General features: G+C 49.4%; 1 protein-coding gene across 1 annotated transcript in view; it reads left to right on the top strand.

The window, feature by feature from the left end:
- The window catches only part of SNTG2 (syntrophin gamma 2), a 151,747-nt gene that overhangs the window by 69,730 nt on the left and 60,309 nt on the right, over nucleotides 1–21,708 (top strand). The window contains exon 12 of the mRNA XM_065890866.1: nucleotides 14,019–14,146. Coding sequence (XP_065746938.1) covers nucleotides 14,019–14,146 — 128 coding nt within the window. The remainder of the gene's footprint in view (nucleotides 1–14,018; nucleotides 14,147–21,708) is intronic.

Genomic DNA, 21,708 nt, shown 5'->3' with positions numbered 1-21,708 from the left:
CCTGGTGCTGACCCTGAGAGCAGCGGCACAGGGTGGCCGCCCAGGCGCGGTGGAGGGCCGTCCCTTCCTCACTGACTCCAGAGCCTCTTGGAAAGTGACGAGAAGACAAACGAGGGGCGGGGGCAGGCAGGGAGGCTGCTTCCCCAGGCCCGGGCCTCCTTTCCTGTCCCGCCTCACGCGTGACCCTGCAGCCCCTGGGAGCAGGCGAGGCCCCAGGGCTGGAAGGTGGGTCTCGTCCCTCTGATGTCACCAGTATGGTCCCTTCACTCCCCACCTGCCTCAGAGATGGATGTTTCATTGTTGCAGTGATGGAAAGACAGAAACATGTAGGAGGCCCGTCAGGGTGATGCACTAGGTGTCTCCTCCTGCAGCGTTGCTTGTCTCTCCTGAAAAAATGTCTTCGTAACAAAGTCACCTCCGGCACTGGGAGCTGTGAATACGTTGCCACTCTGAGGGTCGTCAGGAGAAACTTGACCATACAGGTGAGCACCGTTCAGCATGTCAGAGGAAGTGACTGTTTACGTGGATCACTTACCCCACGCTGCGCGAGAATAGAAGCCTTATCGTCTTCTCAAGCTTCTAGATATTTAACAGAAATGTAAAGGGAACACTAGCGTGGACGCCCTGCAGCTCTGGCTGGCGTCTGTGACGTTAGAGAGAAGAGCTCAGGTTAGACCAAGTTCAACGGCCATGGGGGGTGAGTAACTCAGAGAACTAACTGTACCCTGAGGATCCAGAGTTTTCTTCTTGGGCAAAATGTTCCAAGTATGTCTCATCCAAGAGACATTTCTTGAGTGTGTAAATAGGACAGTTTTATTGGTAAATTTACAGATTTAAATTCAGAGAACTCGAAGCACAGAGTAGTGAATGCTCTCTAAATGAGTCCTTCCTCCAAGCCGGGCTCCGGGCGCGTGTGCCGATGGACGCCAGGCTGGACCTGCCGGAGGCCGACCCACCCAGGCCCCTAGGGCTTGAGCCGCACCAGGGGCTTTTGAAATACTTTTGGCAGAGATGATCACGTCCTGACAGACGCTTTGGTCCCCTGTGATTTGGGTTCCGCGACAGTGTTTCAGGTCGTGGGACCGTCACACCCGTGAGGACCTGGCTCAGATACAGTGACCGTCTCAGTGCAAACCAGGGATGAGGTTCTGGTGGAAGAAAGTCTTCTCTGCACAAAACTCACTGGCTTCATCTCATGGACCTGCGGCTGCCTTCACTGCACAGCAAACACGGACACAAACCCAGACCGTTCCCAGGAGACTGGCATGCGGATTGAAAATTGTTAAATCTGTGGCTTTGTGGAATGTATGTATTTTAAAACGCCTGTAAAATATTGACCAATAATTTATTTAATTTAGAAAATTGCAAGAATTCTGGACTAAAAGTCAAATTTTGTAGGAATCCTGGGTCCCTTCACTGAGCCTCTTTTAACCCTCGTTGATTTTCATGTAAAAAGGGGCTTAGATACACTTTCACTGCTGCCTTACAGTGCTGTTATATTAAATATTTGTTTGTTTTGTGTTCAAAGGCTAAGACCCCAGGCTGCACCTGGGATCAAGCCCCGCCGAGCCCCAAGTACCCTTCTTCCTGGGGGGGCGGCCGGGGGGCTGCGGTCCTCGGGCCGAGCAGGGCTGTGGCGGGAGTGCGGCTCGGGGCCGGGACGGGCAGGCTATGGGGCAGCGGCAGGTGGCTTAGAAGGTAAGGAACGGGGCCTGGACCGTCACACACACCAGAGATGAAAGCACGAGGAGGGTGATTTCTGGAGTAAAAATTACCGCAGGGAAGTCATGACAGAGCGCTGAAGGAGAAATTACAGTGGAGACACAGCGTGACCACCAACTCTTTCCCCGGAATGAGCGCAAGGCCCGCCGTATGTCAGCATGATTACAGTTTTTAAAAATAAGAAATACAGAAGCATCGCCTGTGAATACTGTTCCAAAGGGGCCATCCTACTGCAATCGGAATAATCCGCCATAGAAACGTTACGCTCTCATCCCAAATTAGATACTGACAGTAAAATTAATTATATAATTATAAAGAATCTTCCCGTAAAGAAAAACTGTTCTCTTAAGAATATGCTGGGAAACTCTGAGCTAACTGCTCAGTCTATTGCGTCTGCCTTTCTGTCCTAAATCTCTGAGTCCTGAAAAAAAATAGTATTTCTTGTTTTATTGTTTTTGACAGTTCAGGTTTAAAATTCCAATCTAGTATCTGGGTCAACATCCAAAATGCAGTGTGACTGTTTCATATCCAATTTTAGGTCTTTCTAGTTGGGGAAAAAAAAATCTGTTTTCTCAGATGATGTTGGATTTTTTTTTCAATTTTTTATAAAGTATAGATTTGGTGCATCTTGTTTCCCTCAAGAAAAGAAGTGTTTATAAAAGTTCTATATAAATAATTTTGTTCTAATCAATTGCACTTTTAAAAACACTAACTTTATGGTACATGGTCAATAATGTAGTAAGGCAGGGAGTATTTTCAGAATGTGTCTGTTTGGGGGATGGTGATGGAGAGTAAATTTGGATGCATCTACCAAAGACAAGGTGGGGCTGCGTATCGATTTTGAGGTCACTCACTGCAGTTTCCGTAGTCGAGCTCCGACTCCCAGCTCACACAAGGAAGAGCCACGTTCCGAGGCATTTACTCGGTGCGGACGCACTTTCCCCCCAGGGTTTCTGGTTTCTCAGCTCTGAAATGAATACGTGGACGAGATTATTTCCGGAGCAGGTCCTGGTTCTCTCTGCTGCTGTGATCCCCTTTATCGATGTTACCACATCGCTAGGTGATTTCTGTTCCCCTGGTTCTCCTTCCTCTAAAAGATACTAAAGGATCTTGTGGGGGCGGAGGACCCTGATAAAATAAGCCAGGTCTAAATGGTAATGCCAGCTTCTTTAGTGCAGGAGATCTGGGGCCACAGGAGTAGGGGCAGCATTGCTCCAAGGCGAAGACGGCCTGGAAGGGTGCCCGCCCGTGAACAAGGCTGGTGGGGAGACGCCCCCACTGGGGCCGCCTGATGCTGAGGGGCGGAGCCAGCCTGCCCTGCTGGACTCGTCGTTTTTGTGCAAAGTCCGAGCAGGTGAAGGGGTCTCGGGCATGGGGGTCGCAGCGTCTGGGCGACGTGAGACCCATGGGGGAGGCAGAGTTCATGCTGAAGGGGCAGGCGTGGGGCACAGGACCAAGGACAGAGGGGGAGCTGGAGGGCAGTGGGGTGCTCTGCCCGCTTGTCCCTCAGCAGGCGTGTGGGGCAGCCCCGGACTCCTTAGCCCCTGTTTCCCGTGAACCTGGGACCCCGCGTCCCCGTCGGTCCCTGAATCAGGCCTGGCGACTCAGAGCCGGCATGCCACGTCCCCTCGGTGTCGCAGTCCAGTGGGAAGACCCAGGGCTCCAGGAGGTGTCCCTGCCGCACCCCAGGCCCCACCGGCCGCTGCTGGCTCGTCCGCTCTTCGTCCTGAGACGGACCGACACGAGGACGCAGAGGTTTACCCCTTTGGACACCAGGTCTCGGGAAGGACTGTCAGTGGACGAAAACTCTGAGCTGTGCTGGATTTCTCCAGAAGCGCAGAATTGACTCTCCCAGGGGAAGGTGAAAAGCCGGCGTGTCCGTGGGTTCCCAGCACTTCTCCGAGGGGCTGGACCCCACTTGGCGGCACAGGGAGTTGCAGTTCATTCCATGAAGACAGTCAGGGCCTGCAGCCCACCGCCCGTTTCCCGGGAAGCGCGGTGTGCGGGGTCGCTGACCGAACTTCTCCTGACTCCGCTAAAATGACTCAAGACGTGGAAACGAAAGGGCCGCAGGGAAAACGGACTCGTGGCTCACAGAAGCCGGACCTGCCGTGTTCGGGGAGCTGGTGCAGGCGCGGGGCTCGGGCTGCCGTCCACAACCGCGGGCGGCCGGCATGCTCGGGCCGGAAGGGCGGCAGCCTCTCCACGGGGCCGGTTACTGTTTCATGAGGCAGCAGACGGCGGTTTGCACTTCCCGCCACATCACCTGTCACCCTCTCCTCTTTAGAGGCCCAAATGCCCAGAAAATCAAAGGGGGAGAGGGCAGGTGGGGCTGTTACCTGGCCCCGGAGCTGGCCTGGCGGGGTGGCAGCAGGGCCCGGGGGCTGCCGTGCAGGGCTGTCCCCTCCCTGGGTGTCCTGCCTGCTGCTCACAGACCCCGGCAGCACCCTCAGTGGTCTCACCCTGTGACCGCATAAGGCCATGAAGTTCACATAACTCTCACGAAGTTCAAGTATCGGGGTAATTGGGACTTTTCACAGAAATCCTTCCTTCTTAGGACTTACTAGATGCTTAGAGATTTCAGATCCCCTCTAAGTCCTGAAGTCCTTGCAGGGATAGCTGTCATCTTGGACAGTGGTTTACAGTTCTGGTCACTTCCAACTAAGGCACCCTCACAGAGTTCTGCATCTGTTTGCAATACTGAAATACTGTTCTTTGCCATTATTGTACCATAGTAGAGTCTTAAATTATATAGGAAATAGGCCCGTCCTCCAGCAAAATCTATAAAGGTAGAAAGTACAGACTGCGGCCCACAGGCATGTGTGTCTGCTGGGTAGACACCTTGTTTGAATTGAACGTGACGTGGTAAATATTTAGCTACTTGCTAGTTTTTGAGTCTTTCCCTTAGGTTTAATAATTGTCTTTATTGATCAAAACTTTTAGAAGGGAATAGAAGTCACATTATTGGGCTTATCGAAAAACAACATCTGGGCATTACAGCATGCCATGAAGAAGGACCTTCTGAGAGCCATGCAGAATAAAGCCGGGGTTTGGAATTTCCTGTCTGCTGTCTGTGTCACTGAAGGCTTCATGTCACATTCTCAGCATCTCCTGTGAGCAGTCAATTCATAATGTTTGCACTGTGCTAGGTCAGAATATCTGAAATCCAGACCTTCAGTAATACCACCAAATACCTGCTGTCCATTCTAGTGACTTACTAGTTAATTTCATGGAAATAAGCATTCTTATTATTATTTTATTATTATTATTACATGGCTGTGGAATGTAACCTATGAGCCCAACCTGCAAATTATCAAGCTGGATACAGAGAGCACACGAACAAACACAAATTACATAATACTCCCTTCTCATATGAAGCCATTCTTGATAATCATTTTAACCATCATGTTTTATTCTAAGTATTTTTTAAAACTGCAGTTGATACAGGCACACCTCACTTTATTTTGCTTTGCAGATTCTGGGTTGTTTACAAGTTGAAGGTTTGTGGCAACCCCACCCAAGCAAGTCTGTCCGTGCCATTTTTGCAACAGCATTTTCTCACTTCATGTCTTTGTGTCACATTTTGGTAATTCTCTCAATATTGTAGACTTTTTCATTTGTATTATGTTTGTTATGGTCATCTGTGATGGGTGGTCCTTGAGGTTACTGCTGTAATTGTGGGGGGCAGGGTCACAAACCTCACCCATATGACAGTGAACTTAATCGATAGATGTGTGTGTGCTGACTGTTCCACCAACTGGCCATCTCCCCATCTCTCCCTCTCCTCGGGCCTCCCTATTCCCTGAGACACAATATTGAAATTAGGTCAATTCATAACCCTACAGTGGCCCCTAAGTGTTCGAGTGGAAGGAAGAGTCACATGTCTCTCACTTTAAATGGCTGAGCTTAGTGAGGAAGGCATGTCAAAAGAAGCCGAGATAGGCTGAAAGCTTGGCTTCTTGCACCAAAGAGTTAGGCAAGCTGTGAATGCAAAGGAAAGTTCTTGAAGGAAATTACAAGTGCTACTCTAGTGAACACACAAATGATAAGGAAGTGAAACAGCCTGATTGCTGATACGGAGGAGATGTGAGTGGTCTGGATAGAAGATCAAACCAGCCACAACATTCCCTTAAGCCAAAGCTAAATCCAGAGTAAGGCCCTAACTCTCTTCAATTCTGTGAAGGCTGAGGCAGGTGAGGAAACTGCCGAAGAAAAGTTTGAAGCTAGCAGAGGTTGGTTCGCGAGGCTTAAGGAAAGATGCCATGTCCCCATAACATCACAAGTGCAAGGCGAAGCAGCAAGTGCTGATGTAGAAGCCGCAGTAAGTTAACCAGAAAATCTAGCTAAGATAATTAATGAAGGTGGCTACACTAAACAACAGGTATTCAATGTAGAGAAACAGCCTTCTGTAAGAAGAAGATGCCATCTAGGACTTTCATAGCTGAAGAGGACAAGTCAATACCTGGCTTCAAAGCTTCAAAGGACAGGCTGACTCTCGTCAGGGGCTAAAACAGCGGGTGACTTTCAGTTGAAGCCAGTGCTCATTTACCATCTGAAAATCCCAGGGCCCTTGAGAATTATGCTAAATCTACTCTGCCTGTGCTCTGTAAATGGAACAAAGCCTGAATGACAGCACATCTGTTTACAGCATGGTTTACTGAATGTTCTAAGTCCACTGGTGAGACCTACTGCTCAGACAAAAAGTTTCCTTTCAACATATTACTGCTCACTGACAATGTACCTGGTCACCCAAGAGCTCTGATGGAGATGAACAGCAGAATTCATGTTGTTTTCAGGCCTGCTAACACCCATCCATTCTGCCCATGGATCAAGGAGTAATTTCAACTTTCAAGTTTTCTTATTTAAGAAGTACATTTCATAAAGCTATAGCTGCCATATACAGTGATTCCTCTGATGGGTAACGTCAATTGAAAACGATCTGGAAAGAGTCACCATTCTAGATGCCATTAAGAACATCTGTGATTCCTGGGAAGAGGTCAAAATTTCAACATTAACAGGAGTTTGGAAGAACTGTTCCAAAACTGTTTATAAAATTCTCCTGTTCTGGGGAGAAGCAGTGAACACCCAAAGGATAAGACGAAGATGCACCACGAAAAACCAACCCAGTATATCTCCTGCAAAAATAAATATCCTGTTACACTGAAAAAATAAGGCATTTGTTCTCAGGTGCTGGGCAGCTGGCAGTTCCACACAGTGACCCTTGAAAAGAGAGAACATCACAAGTTAAGTACCACCTGGGGACAGTGGAACTCAAACATAGTGCATGGTCCTGCTGCACTGAGAAGCAAAGATAAGGATGTAGGGCTTCTGAATCAGCTAGAATCTGGGCGACAAGGCACCACAGAGTCATAACCCAAAGGAGGTGGCAGAGGGGGAGTCAGAAGATTTGGGGTGTTGGGCCTCTCCCTGGCTGAATGTAGGATACCCATGCACAGGGAAATACTGTCAGTGCCCACCCAGGAAAGGCTGCTGAGGGGTAGGAGCAAACGAAGATGCTAGAGGTCAAGCAGTGGTGATGAAATTGCATATCCCCTTTGCCCAGAATGGGGAAGATTTACACACCCCCCCATGGACATGGCAGCTGAAACCCCAGAAAGGCTACACCTTTATTGCTGAGACCACATTAAACCTGTCTTAACAGAGTCCAAAACCAAGCTTTGAAAACATCTGCAGAGACAACAGAGTTTGGGGCTGATTCCTCTAAGTTACAGAGTTTAGTAAACAGCTTAGATTTTCCAAAAACCCACCTCAACAAAGCTTAAAACTTCCTAATTTTAAGGTGCTTAAATAACTGAACTGTCTGTTGAAAAAAAATCAGCTCTGGGCTTCCCTGGTGGCGCAGTGGTTGAGAGTCCGCCTGCCGATGCAGGGGACACAGGTTCGTGCCCTGGTCCGGGAAGATCCCACATGCCGCAGAGTGGCTGGGCCCGTGAGCCATGGCCGCTGAGCCTGCGCGTCTGGAGCCTGTGCTCCGCAACGGGAGAGGCCACAACAGTGAGAGGCCCGCGTACCACAAAAAAAAAAAAAAAAAAAAATCAGCTCTTTAGAGGAAGATAATATAATCCATAGTCCCTGCCTTAGGTTACAATGTCCAGTATGCAATCAAAAATTACTAGTGATGCAAAGAAGCAAGACAGTGATACAAAGCTAAGAAAAACTCAGTCAGTAGAAATAGACCCCACATGATGTTGTATTTAGCCAACAAAGACCTTAACACAATAGTTATTGATACCTTCAAGGCCTTGAGGAAAATATGGTTTTAATGGTTGAACAGATAGGAACTCTCAGTAAAGAAATTGAGATTTCAAAAATGAAACAAATGATAATTGTAGAACTGAAAGTGCAATAACTAGAATTTTAAGAAAAGAAAAAAATCTACCGGATAGGCTTCATATGAATTAAAGATGGCATAAGGCCTGGCAGTAAACTTGGAGACACACCAACAGAAATCTGCCCATCTGAAGAACAGGAAAAAGACTGAAAAACAAGGGAGCACCAGTGACCTGTGGCATAACTCAGTGGACCAAGGCTATGTGTACTTGGAGTCCAGAAGGAAAATGGGAACGAGGACAAAGCTGTATGAATACAAAGAAAACTATACATCAGCAGATCCCAGTCAAACTGTTGAAAGTCAAAGAAGAGAAAATCTAGGTAGAAGCCAGATTTTTAAAAAAGATATATTATTTACGTAGGAACAGAGAAATGAATGAATATCTATTTAGAATTCTATATCCAGGGGAAAATATTCTTCAAAAGTGAGGGGATACAAACATTTCAAAAGAAACTTAAGCTGAGAGAAAATATCACCAGCAGACCTGCACTACCCAAGATACTAAAAGATGCTCTTCAGGCTGAAAGGACAAGACATCAGATGGAGACTTACACATACAGGAAGAAGTAAAGAGCAGCATAAATGGTAAATAAGTGGGTGTGTGTATAAAATATCTATTTTCCTTATCATAATTTCCTTTAATTATAAATACTTCAGAGGACAAAATTATAAGACAGTAAAATGGAGTTGATAATGTATGTTGAAGTAAAAGATGTAGCAAGAATAGCACAAAAGATGGGGTCAGGTAAATTGAATTATTCTGCTGTAAAGTTCTTGTATTTGTGACATGAGATGTAGGAACAGTGATGTGTCAGATGGGAAGTTTGCAGTGATACAATATAATAAATAAGCATTGATAAATTAAGAATATGTATTATGATTCCTACAACTAATGAGAAGATAAAAGAGAATAATGAAAAAAATTGATCAACCCCTTAAAAAGAGTATGTTCAACAGAGCAGAAAAATCAAGAGTAACAAATAGGAATTAAAAAATAATTAAACCTAGTGACATAAGAATTACAATAAATGTAAATGGACTAAATGTTCCAATTAAAAGGTACAAGTTGTCAGACTGGATTTCATAAAAGGAAAGGCCCAACTCTATGCTTTCTACTGAAATTATAATTTAAACATAAAGATGCAAATAGGTGGTGATTAAAAGAGTGGAGAACATATATTTTATAAACAGAAACCGAATAATTGTGGCTATATTAATATCTGACAAAGTAGTCTTTAAGGCAATGAGTGTACAAAGAGGAATGTTGCATTATGATTAAAAGACCAATTCATCAGGAAAATATAATAATCCTGGATGGAGTTTGCACTTAGTAACAGAGCTTCCAAATATAAGAACCAAACCTGGCAGAAATGGCAGAAACAGACAAACTCACAGTCATACTTGGAGATTTTGATACTCTTTGCTCAGAAGTTGATGGGACAAGTAGACAAAACATCAGTGAGGAGATAGAGGATGTAACCAACCTTATGAGTCAACTAACTGACTCACAGCATACTGTGTCCAAAGTCTGTAGAATCAACGTTCCTTTCAAGTGAACATGGAACATTCATCAAGATGGATCACATGCAAGGCCATGAAAGACTGTTCAGGGCAACAAAGGTTTATAGAAAACTTAAGTATTCTGTAATTGGTGAATCCTGTCAAAGAAATAATATGTCAATTTCACAGACACTTTCAGAAAATAGAAGATTTGATGCATCCCAGCTAACTCTATGAGGCCAGAATAATTTTACGAGAATCTTTCAAAGGCGTTACGTGTAAAGAATATTACAGACCAATGACCCTCATAAGCGTAGATGCAAAAATCTTCAAATATATGAACAAATCGAAGGAAGAATAATGTGTCATGAGCAAATGAGGTTTATCTGAGGAATGCAAGCTTGGCACCCTAATTTAACTGATAACCCAGCACTTTTATTTATATTGTTCTTAAACTGGGAATGATTCAGATCTCCTTCAACAGGTGAGTGGATAAAGGCATCCTGGCACATGCAGACAGTACACTACTACTCAGGGATGAAAATGAATAATCTGCTGGAATACGCAGTAATGAGGATCCTCTCACAGACCTCCTGCCGAGAGAAGGCAGCCTCACACACAAGTATGTCCTGTAGGATTCTAGGCATAGAAGACCCAAAGTCATCTATAGTGACAGAAGTCAGATCAGTGGCTGCCCTGTGCAGGAGGGGAGATGCCTATACACAGGCGCAGGGAACTTTTCTTGGTGGCTGGGGTGGAATTATTCTGTATCATAATTTAGGGCTTGGTTGCGTGAGGTGGATACATTTGTCAAAACTCATCAAACTGTGCACCTAAATCAGTACATGTCATTATACGTAATTGACGCCTCAATATAGCTCAGTTAAAAATAGAAGAATAAAGTGGAAAGTCCTCAACCATTCAAAGTAGAAATGTGGCAATACCTAAAAAGTTGGCTTCAAATTTCTTAGTTAAACATCAAGTACTGAACAGTGAACATTTTTCATGAAAAAGATGACTTGAAGACGTATCCCAGCACCCAAGAAATGAGACAGGTGAGGAGAGGAAGATACACAGGTAGAACGTTTGAGAACAAGAAGGTCCACCCTCACTAGTCTGCCGCTTGTATTTGTGACGTCAGGGAAGGCGTGATCGTGGCTGTAGTGCAGCATCCCTGGCTGACACTCCTTCAGAATCCTCTGGTGTGTAGCCCTGTGCAGGCAGTGGGTTCCACGAGGTGCGTCCCGTCGTGCTAGGGATCCCAAAAATCAGGTGAGATGCTGTCCCACGAGGTAGAACCTCCACTGAGCCATCTCAACTCTGAATCTCCAGCTCAAAGAAACTAAAGTGTCCTAGAGTAAACGGTTCTGTGAGTTGATGGGTCACATATAAATGTTTTAGAACCAGGACGGCCTTCTTTTCCTCACTCCTCTGATACCCTTGACTGCATCATACATCATATGGAAGGAAACACGACTTGTCCCTCCTCCTCTAAAATCGATGTCTTGGGTGGTGGGTAGTAGTAGGTGGTGTCGTAAGACCTGAGTTTCCTGGGCTGTGTGGCACGACCGGGAGAGCTGACGGGTACAGCCCACGGCGTTTCGGTTCAGCTGGGGGGACCACGCCTCACGATCTCTGCAAGCTCTAAAGCTGAGGTGCCATTTCGGGCTGAAATGAGAATTATGATCCGCTTCCTGCGGGTGATGGGCTCCCCTCAGACGCGGACTTGCACGCACAGGGGAAGCCTGCCCAGCCCTTGAGCGGCCCCAGCCTTGACCACAGGTTCTGGAAGGTCTGTCTGGGCACAACTTTACTGGTGTCCCATCAGGTGCGGGAGCTCCGGGCTCCCGCAGTGCTGGGGCCCCCAGTCTGTTTTCCCCCAGACCCAGGGGCTCGCAGCTGCAGAGGGCAGGCAGCTAGTGTCCTGCAGCCCATGGCAGGAGTCCAGGGATGGAGCAAGCTTGGAGGGGACCCCAGCCAGGCTCCTCCTCCTTTCCCAGGCATCCCCTGAACCCACCATCAAGGAAGCCATGTGAGCATCACAGAAACCCCCACTGATCCACGGAGACCTGGTGTCCTCCTTCAGCCTCAAGGTTCTCAGGATTATACAAAGTATTTTTCCAGAGGAAACACTGGTCAAATCTGACATGAAACTCTGGGCTTGTCAGTGGCCCCTGAGGTAGAAGCTTTCTAAAGCAGAGGGAACAAAAAGCTTCCTTTAAAAAGTTGTAGTCTGTTGCTAAAATGTGCCCCATAAGTTATGAAATGCAACCTGGTTTTATAAAGGAAAAAATTGTTTTCCTTAGTGGGGAATCGCTTTTTATCCTACATTTTGAAAAGCAAATTTAAAATGATTTTACTTAATAACCATATTCTTGTGCTCATTTAAATACTGCTCATTATATACGGAATCCATTATGACATTTTAAGTGGTGGTTTTGCAGGATTATTCTCATAACTCTGACTGTTGATGCCTGTTGTCGCTTACAAGTTTGAATCAGTGAGAGCAGCAAACCGCATTCAAAGAAAATGCACAAAAACGTTATTCCTGATGAACTCTGACACCTTAAATGGAGTGTTGTGAATGCAAATAACAGTGATAAAACTCAGTGAAAACTGGTAACTGAAGACATGCCGCAACGTATAATAAATCATGGCGAATTCTTACACGCAGCAGCAGTACATGTAGGCAGACGGGTATCTCAGTAAAGCCAGTATGAAATCCATAGAAAGTAATAAATCTGTGGGCCTTCCCGTGCTGTGTCATGTGTACACCAAAAGCAAATATTCTAGCGGACACTAGAACATAATGCAAAAAGATGACAATAAATGAACATTAATAAAATCTAGTTTAATCTTCTAATGTTACATTAACTTTGCTTTTGAGCTATTGGCCGTGGAATTAATAAATTTAAATAACGTTATGAGGACAACCCAAACCCAGCCTCTGGTTGCTTGGAATCCAGGCATTGGCAGGGCTGCTCCTTCCAAAGGCTCCCGAGGAGGGTCCTTCCTGCCCCCTCCCGCTCTTGGTAGGCGCCCCCCACCACGGCATCCTGGTCGTTCGGCCATGTGGCTTCCGTCTCCGCCTCTGCCTTTATGAGGCCCTGCTCCCTCCTGTCTGGGTTCCCCTGTATCCCTCTGGTAAGGATAGATGCCACAGCATTGAGGGCGCCCAAATAGTCCAGGTACATACCCTAAATTTAATCACACACGCGGGGACCCTTTGTCCAAATAAGGTACCAGGTCCCGGGATTAGGCCCCGATGTGTTTTATCCGGGGGTGGCCGCTGTTCGGCCTGAGACAGTCAGACACTAGACTCGTTGGGAGTTTGGCCTGGAAGGAATCCTCACCGTAAGAGCGGTTTCAGGTCTTGTTGGAGTCTTAGAGTGGAGGTGGGTCCACAGCATTCTAGCACCGCGCGTCCCACGCAGCCTTAGCCGTCCCAGTAAGAGCCCGTTTCCAGCGCTCACCATTGCCGCCCTGCAGGCCCTGCTTTCCTCAGCGAGACCCTTCCCGCATTCCCGACGGCCCCTGTCAGGACAGCACAGAAGTGGCCTCCCTGAGCTGGGGGCCTTTCCAGCGCTCCCAGGCAGATCCAGCTTTGCCGTCCTAACTAGTGCGTCTGTTTGCCTGTGCCCCGGGGACTTGCACCTTGCTTTGGCTGCCCGTCCCTGAGCTAGAAGGTGCTGAGAAAATCCGCCCTTGTGGCTGGAAGCCATGGCTGCCACGAGGATGCTTCCTTGTGAAGGAAGCCGGCATCCCGTGAGGCGCGGCCGCGCGGGCCGGGGCTGTCTTCTCTGAGGGGGCGAGACGGGCCAGCGTACGACCCTGTGACTAACTGGGCGCGCGAGGCGTCCTGTCTGGCGACCTGGCTGTTCGCGTGGCTTCATTCAGGCGTTCAAGCGTCTTCCTCTTCCCTGCAGGCCCCGCCGAGGAGGGACCGGGCCACCCCTCCCCACGGGCTCCCTCTCTGCTCACCTTGGACAGACAGTGGGGACTTCGCCACTGATGAACAGGCAGGGTCTTGTGACCTAGGCACCCGTTAGTGTGTCGTCAATATTATTATGTATTAAACTCGCTCTGATTTGACCTTCCAGGTGGACGCGGTCGTTCACAGCCTTCCTGGACTCAGAGCCTTCGTCGTGTCCCTCAGGTTCCTTCCAGCTTTAGCCTCTTTCCCCGTCCCCTTCCCTGGGACTTTTCTGTCTTTGGAGCAGTATGCTGTGTAAAAAATAGAGGAAGAAAATCGTTTATGTCGAAATAGAAGAGCCGTTCTTTCTTTCCAGAGCTTTGAGAAAATGATCACACGTGCTTTTGCAGCAGCTGAAATGTGTCTCATTTGCATTTGGGGGACGTGATGTCTGGGCCCGTCGGGGCCTCCCCCTGTATCTGGTGCCTCCGCCTGATTCTGTGACCGTTGATTCTCGTCTGTTTTGCGCAGGCTCCGTCCTCGCCTTCTTCGCCCGTCGCTGATGAGCCAAAATATGAGAAGCGCTGGCTGGACGCCGTGTCCCTCCCTCTGTCCATGGCTCGGGTCTCACGGTGCAGAGCTGCAGCACAAAAAGTAAGGTGCGTGACCGATGTCTAGAGTGGGAAGCGCCGATAAACCCCGAGGTGCGTGTCCTTGTCTCCAGCTGGATTTAGCATTTGCAGAAATAACCATAATCATATTAAAAGTCAAGCATCATAGAAAACACTAGTCAGAGCAGGGGCTGACTTGTGGTCAGGACGGTTCTGTCCAGTGGTGACTGTGTTCATTCTTCTGAGACATAGTCATCCGAAGAAGAAATTGTATTTTCCGTTTGAGCTGTTCACAGCATTAGATTGGAAATGAGACTGTACTCTTCTCCACGTTGCATACAATTACAGAAAAGTCATTTAAACCCCACGGGCCTCCTTTTCTTCATTAATAAAATGAGAAGGTTAGACCAGCCCCAGTGTTCAATGACTGCTCACTAGTTTTCGAGCCTGGTTAATGAAGTAACTTCAGAGTTTCACCTGTAAAGGTTGTGTGTCCCTCACTGTTTTGTGGAATAAGGTAGCATTTTTCCCTCTAAGTCAGTGCAGTGTGTCATCTGTGGCCAACTGTGCTGTCCGGTCACTGTGGAAAGGCTGAGAAGTAGGTAGGTGGTGAGTTTCCTTTCGTTCTCAAGCAGGTGGGGAGAGAACCGTGTGAACGAAGGAAGAGTGCTCGTTGTCCTGGAATTGAGTACTTTCTTGATGAGACACGTGTGCCCACGGAGGCCGGGTTCGTGTGGACACAAAGCCTCTGGAGAAGGCGCCCCTGGGTGGTCACACGCCCCCCCTTTGCCCTGGGAAGTGCTGTCAAATCCTAAGAGCAAACCAAAGGTTTCCGTGTCGTTTTATGGGAACAAACATACCTTATTAGCTTTGCTGACTCTCTCGTGATTTTAATGTGGGCAGGAAGATGCAAAAAGTAAAATGAATGACGAAAATTCTGCATTTCATCGAGTGTGTTTGACTCACATCAGTATTAACGTGCACGTTTAGAGGGGATGCTGTCCCCTCCCCTGCCCTGTAGCCCTCTGGTCGCACATTGAAGAGGAGGGGAAGAGGACAGGAGGCCTGGGCACGTGGCCTCAAACAGCCTGAGTTACTTCTGCAGCTCCTGTGCTCTCTCCCGAGGGACCCTCGCTCTGGGGCGTGCAAGGAGCAGGTTTAGGAGTCGCCAGCTCTAAACCAAACGCTTTTTAAAATCTAAAAGCCAAAGCTCTAAACTGTAGCCTGGGGAGGATTTTTAGGAGATCCTCTGAGTGGATGAAAACAAGTGGGACGAGCGTGTCAGGGGTCAGCGTCCTGGGGCTTCTGTCATCGTCCAGTTGCAGGACCAAAATTTGTCACCAGCTGCTCTGCGGTTTCCTTTTTTGGAAAGTGAAGTAATTCGGCCAATGATGGTTGAGGTTCCTTAGTTTTCCGAAAACGTTTCAAAAGATTCTCTAAAGAGTAGACACATATTTAAACCTAACATTTGGGATACGTATTGAAATGATAAAACTCAGTTGTAGTGAGTATGACGGTTCCCACATATTTAAACCTAACATTTGGGATACGTATTGAAATGATAAAACTCAGTTGTAGTGAGTATGACGGTTCCCATGTCCCGTCGCCTCCGGGGCTGCAGGGCTGTCCTCTGCCGGGGTCCTCTCGCACCTGTTCGCTGTCAGGTGGACGTTAGTGTCAGCGGTTCTTGGGCACAGTGGGAACTAAGCTTTTACATAAGTTATACATCACTATTAATGAAGGTCGAATCATTGACTGCCCAGGACAGGAAAAGATGGTTCCATAAGAATTTGGGGGAGAGCATCTTGATATGAAACGAAAACAGGCGTAAAAAGAGCACGATGCCCAGTGAGGGTGACAGCCGACGCCTTACAAAGCAGGGCTGCCCCTCGAGTGCTCACGTAGGAAAATAGACCACGTCTGCAGACTCTGGGAAGTAGCCACGAGACGTCAGATTCCTCAGCAGAAGCTCGTGCTTTTGGCTATTAGGTAGCTGTTAGCACATTTCTCTGACACTGTGAGGAGGAAAGCGTGCTTCCTGGGGCGACTGACGGTTGTGAAGAGGGCGAGAGTTTTCTGAGCAGGACCCTCTCCGTTTTCCGTTGCTACATAACCGGTTAGTGCAAACTTAGCTTCAAAAGCGCGAGCGTGTCATCTCACAGTCTCCACGGGTCAGCTGGGCTGTGTGTGCCGGGGTCTCCAAGCCGATGCTGGGGTGTGACCGGGCTGCGCTCTCGCCTGAAGCCGGGGCCCTGCCCAAGGTTCTCGCTGGTTGTTGGCAGAATTCAGGCCCTCGAGTCTGTAAGGCTGGGTTCCCCATCTCCGTGCTGGCTGTCACCCGAGTTCCAGGCCACATGTCCCCTCCCCTACAAGGCGGCAACAGATGACCTCTTGGTCATGGAATCTGACTTCCTGTGTCTGACCTTCAGACCCAGATGTGAAGGGCATGAGACCACGTCGGGACACCTGGATAATCTTCCTAATTTAAAGCCAGCTGATTTCAGGTCTGAATTACTTTTGCAGAATCCCGCCTGGCAACACCTAGCTTTGTGTCTGACAGAGTAACTGGGCGCAGCTGCCTGTGCCCTGGAGGCTGTGGTCTGAGCTTACGTGCAGGGCGTGCTCAGACCCATCTCAGGGATCTGTCCCTCAAAGACGCACTGAGCCTCGGTCTGCGCTCGGCTGTGCTTTCACGTCCCCATGACGAGTCCGGTTAGGGTCCCAGACCTGGACTGCACAAGGTACCGGCTTAGTGTGTGTATTTTAGGAAGCTGAGGGGTCGGGACCTCCTTAAGAACAAGAGAAACGTGCGCTTGCCAGACAGTCAGTCCAGCCACAAGGGAGCTTTTACGAGGCAGCCTCAGACCAGACGATCTAAAGCCTGGGGCTGTGGACTTGGGCAAGAAGAGGGGAGGCGGATGGTGTGGAGGAAAGAACAGGGTTTGGAGGGAACCATCTCTAATCCCGCATTGCCTCTGGGCCTCCTGGGGCCGCGTGACCTGCCCTCAGGGAGCCCCTTCCTGATAGCCAAGCGGGCAGGACATGATGTGAATTCTCCACCGCTTCCTAAGATGGTTTATGGAGAAAGCGTAAAATAACATGAGGTTTAAGGGAGCTTTTAAACCCCTTTAGAAGTGTGCTGCCAGGTGTGGGGTTACCGTCATTGTTAACTGTTTGTGGGCTGAGGAATATGCCTGAACGGGAGGAAGGAGACTCAGATCCGGGCTCACCGGTGCCGGCAGATTCTTCACACGAGGCGCTGCTTTCTGTGCTTCTGCTCCGATGGGCCCTTCCCAGGGCTCTTGTTCTATGTTGGCCTGGAAAAGTGTAAGGAGTCACTTATCTTCCTTTTTCCAAAGGGACGGAAGGAAACTAAAGCTTTAGTTCTATTCGTCCCACATCTTTGGTATTTGTGAAAATAACAGTGGATGACGTCTTTTCGCCGACAGTAATACCCCATTTGGCTTTGGAGGAGGTCCCCTTATTTCAGAGTAAAGAGCATGGAAGGGACCAGACGGGCTTTGCAGCAGCCATACTGGAGACATATTGCAGATAAGCACATTTTCAAAAGTGATGCTACAAGTCAAAACTACCCTGCTAAATACTCTGATCTGTTTTGCAAAGGATGGCTTCATGTTTAGACACTTGTGCCAAAACCCGGTCTCCTGTAGCTGGGAGATCCTCAAAGTGCAGCTGTCTTGATGCCGGGGGTAGAGCAGAGCAAGGGAGACAGGATCCCAGGGCCGTGGGCGTCTCCACAAGAGGAAGGGCTTCTGTGGGGTGGGGTTCGTGCTGGGGGGGACCATAGCAGGGTCAGGAGCTCAGGGTCTGCTCTGCACTGGGGGTTCGGAGAGTGGGCCCCCGGGGTCATCGTTGAGTTTGAGTATATCCAGGAGGATGCAGGGTGGGGTGTCTGGGAGCAGGGCCGGGCCTGTCCTGGGGGAGCACCGTCGTCAGGGTGGGATGAGGGAGGGTCTTGGTGGCTGGACATCCTTTGTGTTTCCGTCTGCTCGGGCAGGATTTCGAGCCCTTTTCTGTCTTGTTCCTGGAGTTCGGGGAGAGCCCTCGCCTGCTGTGGGCGGGCTCGGAACTGTTTATGTTCAGCAGAAGAATCCCACAGCCGGTCTGGGAGCTGTCGGGTGTCAGTCTGGAACGGAGCACGACCCTGTGGCCCTTCCCCAGCCCCCGTGTCCTCCACCTGCCTTTTGTCTGTAGAAAAACTTTAGTCAAAGAATAAGTTTAATCAGATAAGTGAGAAAATGCAGAAGCGAAGGAAAACAAATAGGACAAAATAATAAGAGTCTAGTCACTAGCAGAGTCAAGGACCTTTAGTCCCTCCTCAAGGGCTATAGATCATATTCTGAGCCATATCCTGGGAGCCGTCCTGTAGACACTGAAACCCCGCCAGTGTCTGGTGGAAGAAGTGAACCCCACGATGACCAGGCTGTAGCCATGACACAAGCTGCCACAATTCGGAGACTTGGCCTCAAGGGAATGGGAACAAGCCGACCCTGGAACCGAAGAGTAACTGTACTTAAGACAGTCAAGATGACGCTGGTCGGAGCACGGCAGCACCGATTTCAAGGTGACCGTCGGAGCGGGCCGTGCTGTTTCTGCAGGGAGCCCCTCCCTCCGTCTATAAAAGCTCTTGCCCACTGATTGTCAGTGGGGAATGGGGGCAAGTCGGCCTTTGGACAGGAGTCCACCCTGCCCCGAGGTTGCCAGCATCCAAAGTAAAGCCAACTTTCCTTTCCACTTTCCTGGCCTCTCTATTGGCTTTTGAGCAGCGAGCAGCCGGACCCCACTTTCAGTAACAAGGCTGCTGTCTTTCTCAACTCACCGTGTCTTTAATTTTTTCTGAAATTTCCATCGTGGGGAGAGAAGGTTAGGGCGTGTGTGCTTATTAAGAGGGAATGATGCCCTTCTAGGAATGTTCCCCAAACGTCCGGGCCCTGGCCGCGCCCTGCACACGGGGTGTGGACGGCCTGGGAGCACGAGGTGGGCCAGCTTCTCCGGGGCAGGAGCTGCCTGGTCGGCCGTGTCCGCAGAGTCGCGGGGAAGCCCGGCCTTGCGACAGGGTCATGACGGGACAGTGGCTGGGGTGCCAGCCGGGCTGTGGCCACTGCGGAGGGCAGCCTGGGGAGGAGAGCCCGCTGGGGCGGCCGTCCCGCTGTGGGTGTGGACAGAGGACGCTGCCCCCAGACGCCGGCGGAGAGAAGTGGGCCTTTCACTTCACCGTGCGTTCCTGGTCCTTGATCACCGGCTTTAACCCCGGAGGCCAGCCTGCCTTCTCTGTGATCATCTCCAAACCACGGGCCACGTGAGTCGCCCCCGTGTAGACGTGCTGCCCTGGGACGGTGGCTTCTCACCATGGCCGGAAGGCACGGTGGGTCTGGATGGTCCCCGGCAGGAGTGGTGACCGTCTAGGTCGCTGTCCGGCCCTCTGGGGCCAGGGGCTGCCGGGGGTGCCGCTGCTGACACGTGGAAGCCTCAGGGCCCCTCCCTCCGCGGCTCGTGGCAAGCGCTGCCCACTCGGCCGCCGAGGACCGTTCTGTAACCTCCCCTGGTCTGTACTGCTTAGGGCTCGAGCCGGGTGACCCGCACAGCCAGGCCCCTCCTGGCGCAGCCGGCGCAGAGCAGCTCTGAGTCGCCGTCTTTGGTGCAGGTGGCAGGGCTCCCGCTTCTCTTCGCTGGGTCTCACACTTGTCCCCAGCCCGCCGTCCCACGCGTGTGGTATCGAGACTTATCCTGGGAGACGCTCCTCGTCTCTGCTGGATTCGCTGCCTCAGAGAACGCTTTCTCTCTCTCTCTTTCCCGGTGCATCCAATGGCAGTTTCTCAAAGTAGCACCTCTTATCTTACCTCCGAGGATTATCCATGGTGACCGTGAGGGGACCAGAGCCCAGCTACTGCGAGATGCTGCAGAGCCTCAGCCCTCGGGTGTTCGGGCCTTTTCTTCTTATCTGAGTAGGGTTGGTGTCATCACAAGTCTTCCCCTTGGAACGTTTAATTGATTTTCCTTTCCTTTGTGTATAGAAATTTAATAGGCTTTCAAAGTTTGAAATGACAATGAATAGGAGGGCGTTTTAAGGTGGGAGAATGGCGTCGCTATAGATGAGGGGCCTCCTGTGGGCGCCCTGCGTTCCCAAGAGCATCTCCAGGGTTGGCCCTCCATCTCCACCAGCTGCTGAGGGATCACATGTCTCTGTCCTCATTTCACCAGCATCCCTATCGTCACAACAAAGCAAATGAGCTGAAGTGACAGAGTTTCCTGCTGCTGAGAGGAGAGGGCCTCAGGGACCTCGTTCTACCGGATCAAACTACCCCGGGCACAGGGAGCAGGCAGGCTGCTGTCTCTAGGAACATGTCCCATTGCTCCTTAGATACTGACCCCAGGCTTGGGGGTGTGCAGGGGAAGCCTACTTTTTATGAATTCGACCAACTTTCTAATTACTTTTGAGGTCAGACTCTCAGAAACTGACCCAGTTCCGTCTGCATTTCCATTCCTGCCTCTACCTGGCGGGTGGTCCTGGGCATGCATGTGACTCTTGACTCTTGACCCTTGGCCCCATGCCTTGCCCCGTTTGTCAGTCAGTCTGCTTCCCTCCTCTTCTGACAGCCGGCAGCCCCCTTATCCTCGTGGCCCCCGCTCTGTTCTTACCCCGAGACCACGGCTCCTTCCCCAGACTCAGGACCAGCGCTCCCAGGGCTTCCTGGTGGGGCAGTTACCAGTGGGACTGTCCAGGATGCAGGATGCTTCCAGTCATGTCTAAGGGGGTAAAATACCGTCCTGGCTGAGTGACGTCCTGGCATGGAGATTTGTTCCTTCGCTACACTCAGCCCGGCCGCCAGACTGGTGTTGGGTCTTCGGGTTAGAGTTTGCGTTTCCAGTGTCTCCTTGAGATGCAGTGTTTCTGTCTCAGAAGAAAGATCTAAGTGATGAACACTCGAAGTGCAAAAAATGGTCATGTTACTGGAGTCGTGGAACCGTTCCAGCAGACTTAAACAAACGTGTTTAAAGCAAAGCATCAGGTATTGAAGGAATGAACTCTGCAGAGTCCTAAAGGCAGGGAAACAAACGTGTTTAAAGCAAAGCATCAGGTATTGAAGGAATGAACTCTGCAGAGTCCTAAAAGCAGGGAAACAAACGTGTTTAAAGCAAAGCATCAGGTATTGAAGGAATGAACTCTGCAGAGTCCTAAAGGCAGGGAAACAAACGTGTTTAAAGCAAAGCATCAGGTATTGAAGGAATGAACTCTGCAGAGTCCTAAAGGCAGGGAAACAAACGTGTTTAAAGCAAAGCATCAGGTATTGAAGGAATGAACTCTGCAGAGTCCTAAAGGCAGGGAAACAAACGTGTTTAAAGCAAAGCATCAGGTATTGAAGGAATGAACTCTGCAGAGTCCTAAAGGCAGGGAAACAAACGTGTTTAAAGCAAAGCATCAGGTATTGAAGGAATGAACTCTGCAGAGTCCTAAAGGCAGGGAAACAAACGTGTTTAAAGCAAAGCATCAGGTATTGAAGGAATGAACTCTGCAGAGTCCTAAAGGCAGGGAAACAAACGTGTTTAAAGCAAAGCATCAGGTATTGAAGGAATGAACTCTGCAGAGT

This window comes from Phocoena phocoena, chromosome 14 (genome assembly GCF_963924675.1).
Source record: "Phocoena phocoena chromosome 14, mPhoPho1.1, whole genome shotgun sequence".
In the NCBI taxonomy this organism is placed as follows: Eukaryota; Metazoa; Chordata; class Mammalia; order Artiodactyla; family Phocoenidae; genus Phocoena; species Phocoena phocoena.
Note: the sequence above shows the minus strand (reverse complement) of the source record. Positions and strands in the feature narration are given on the sequence as shown.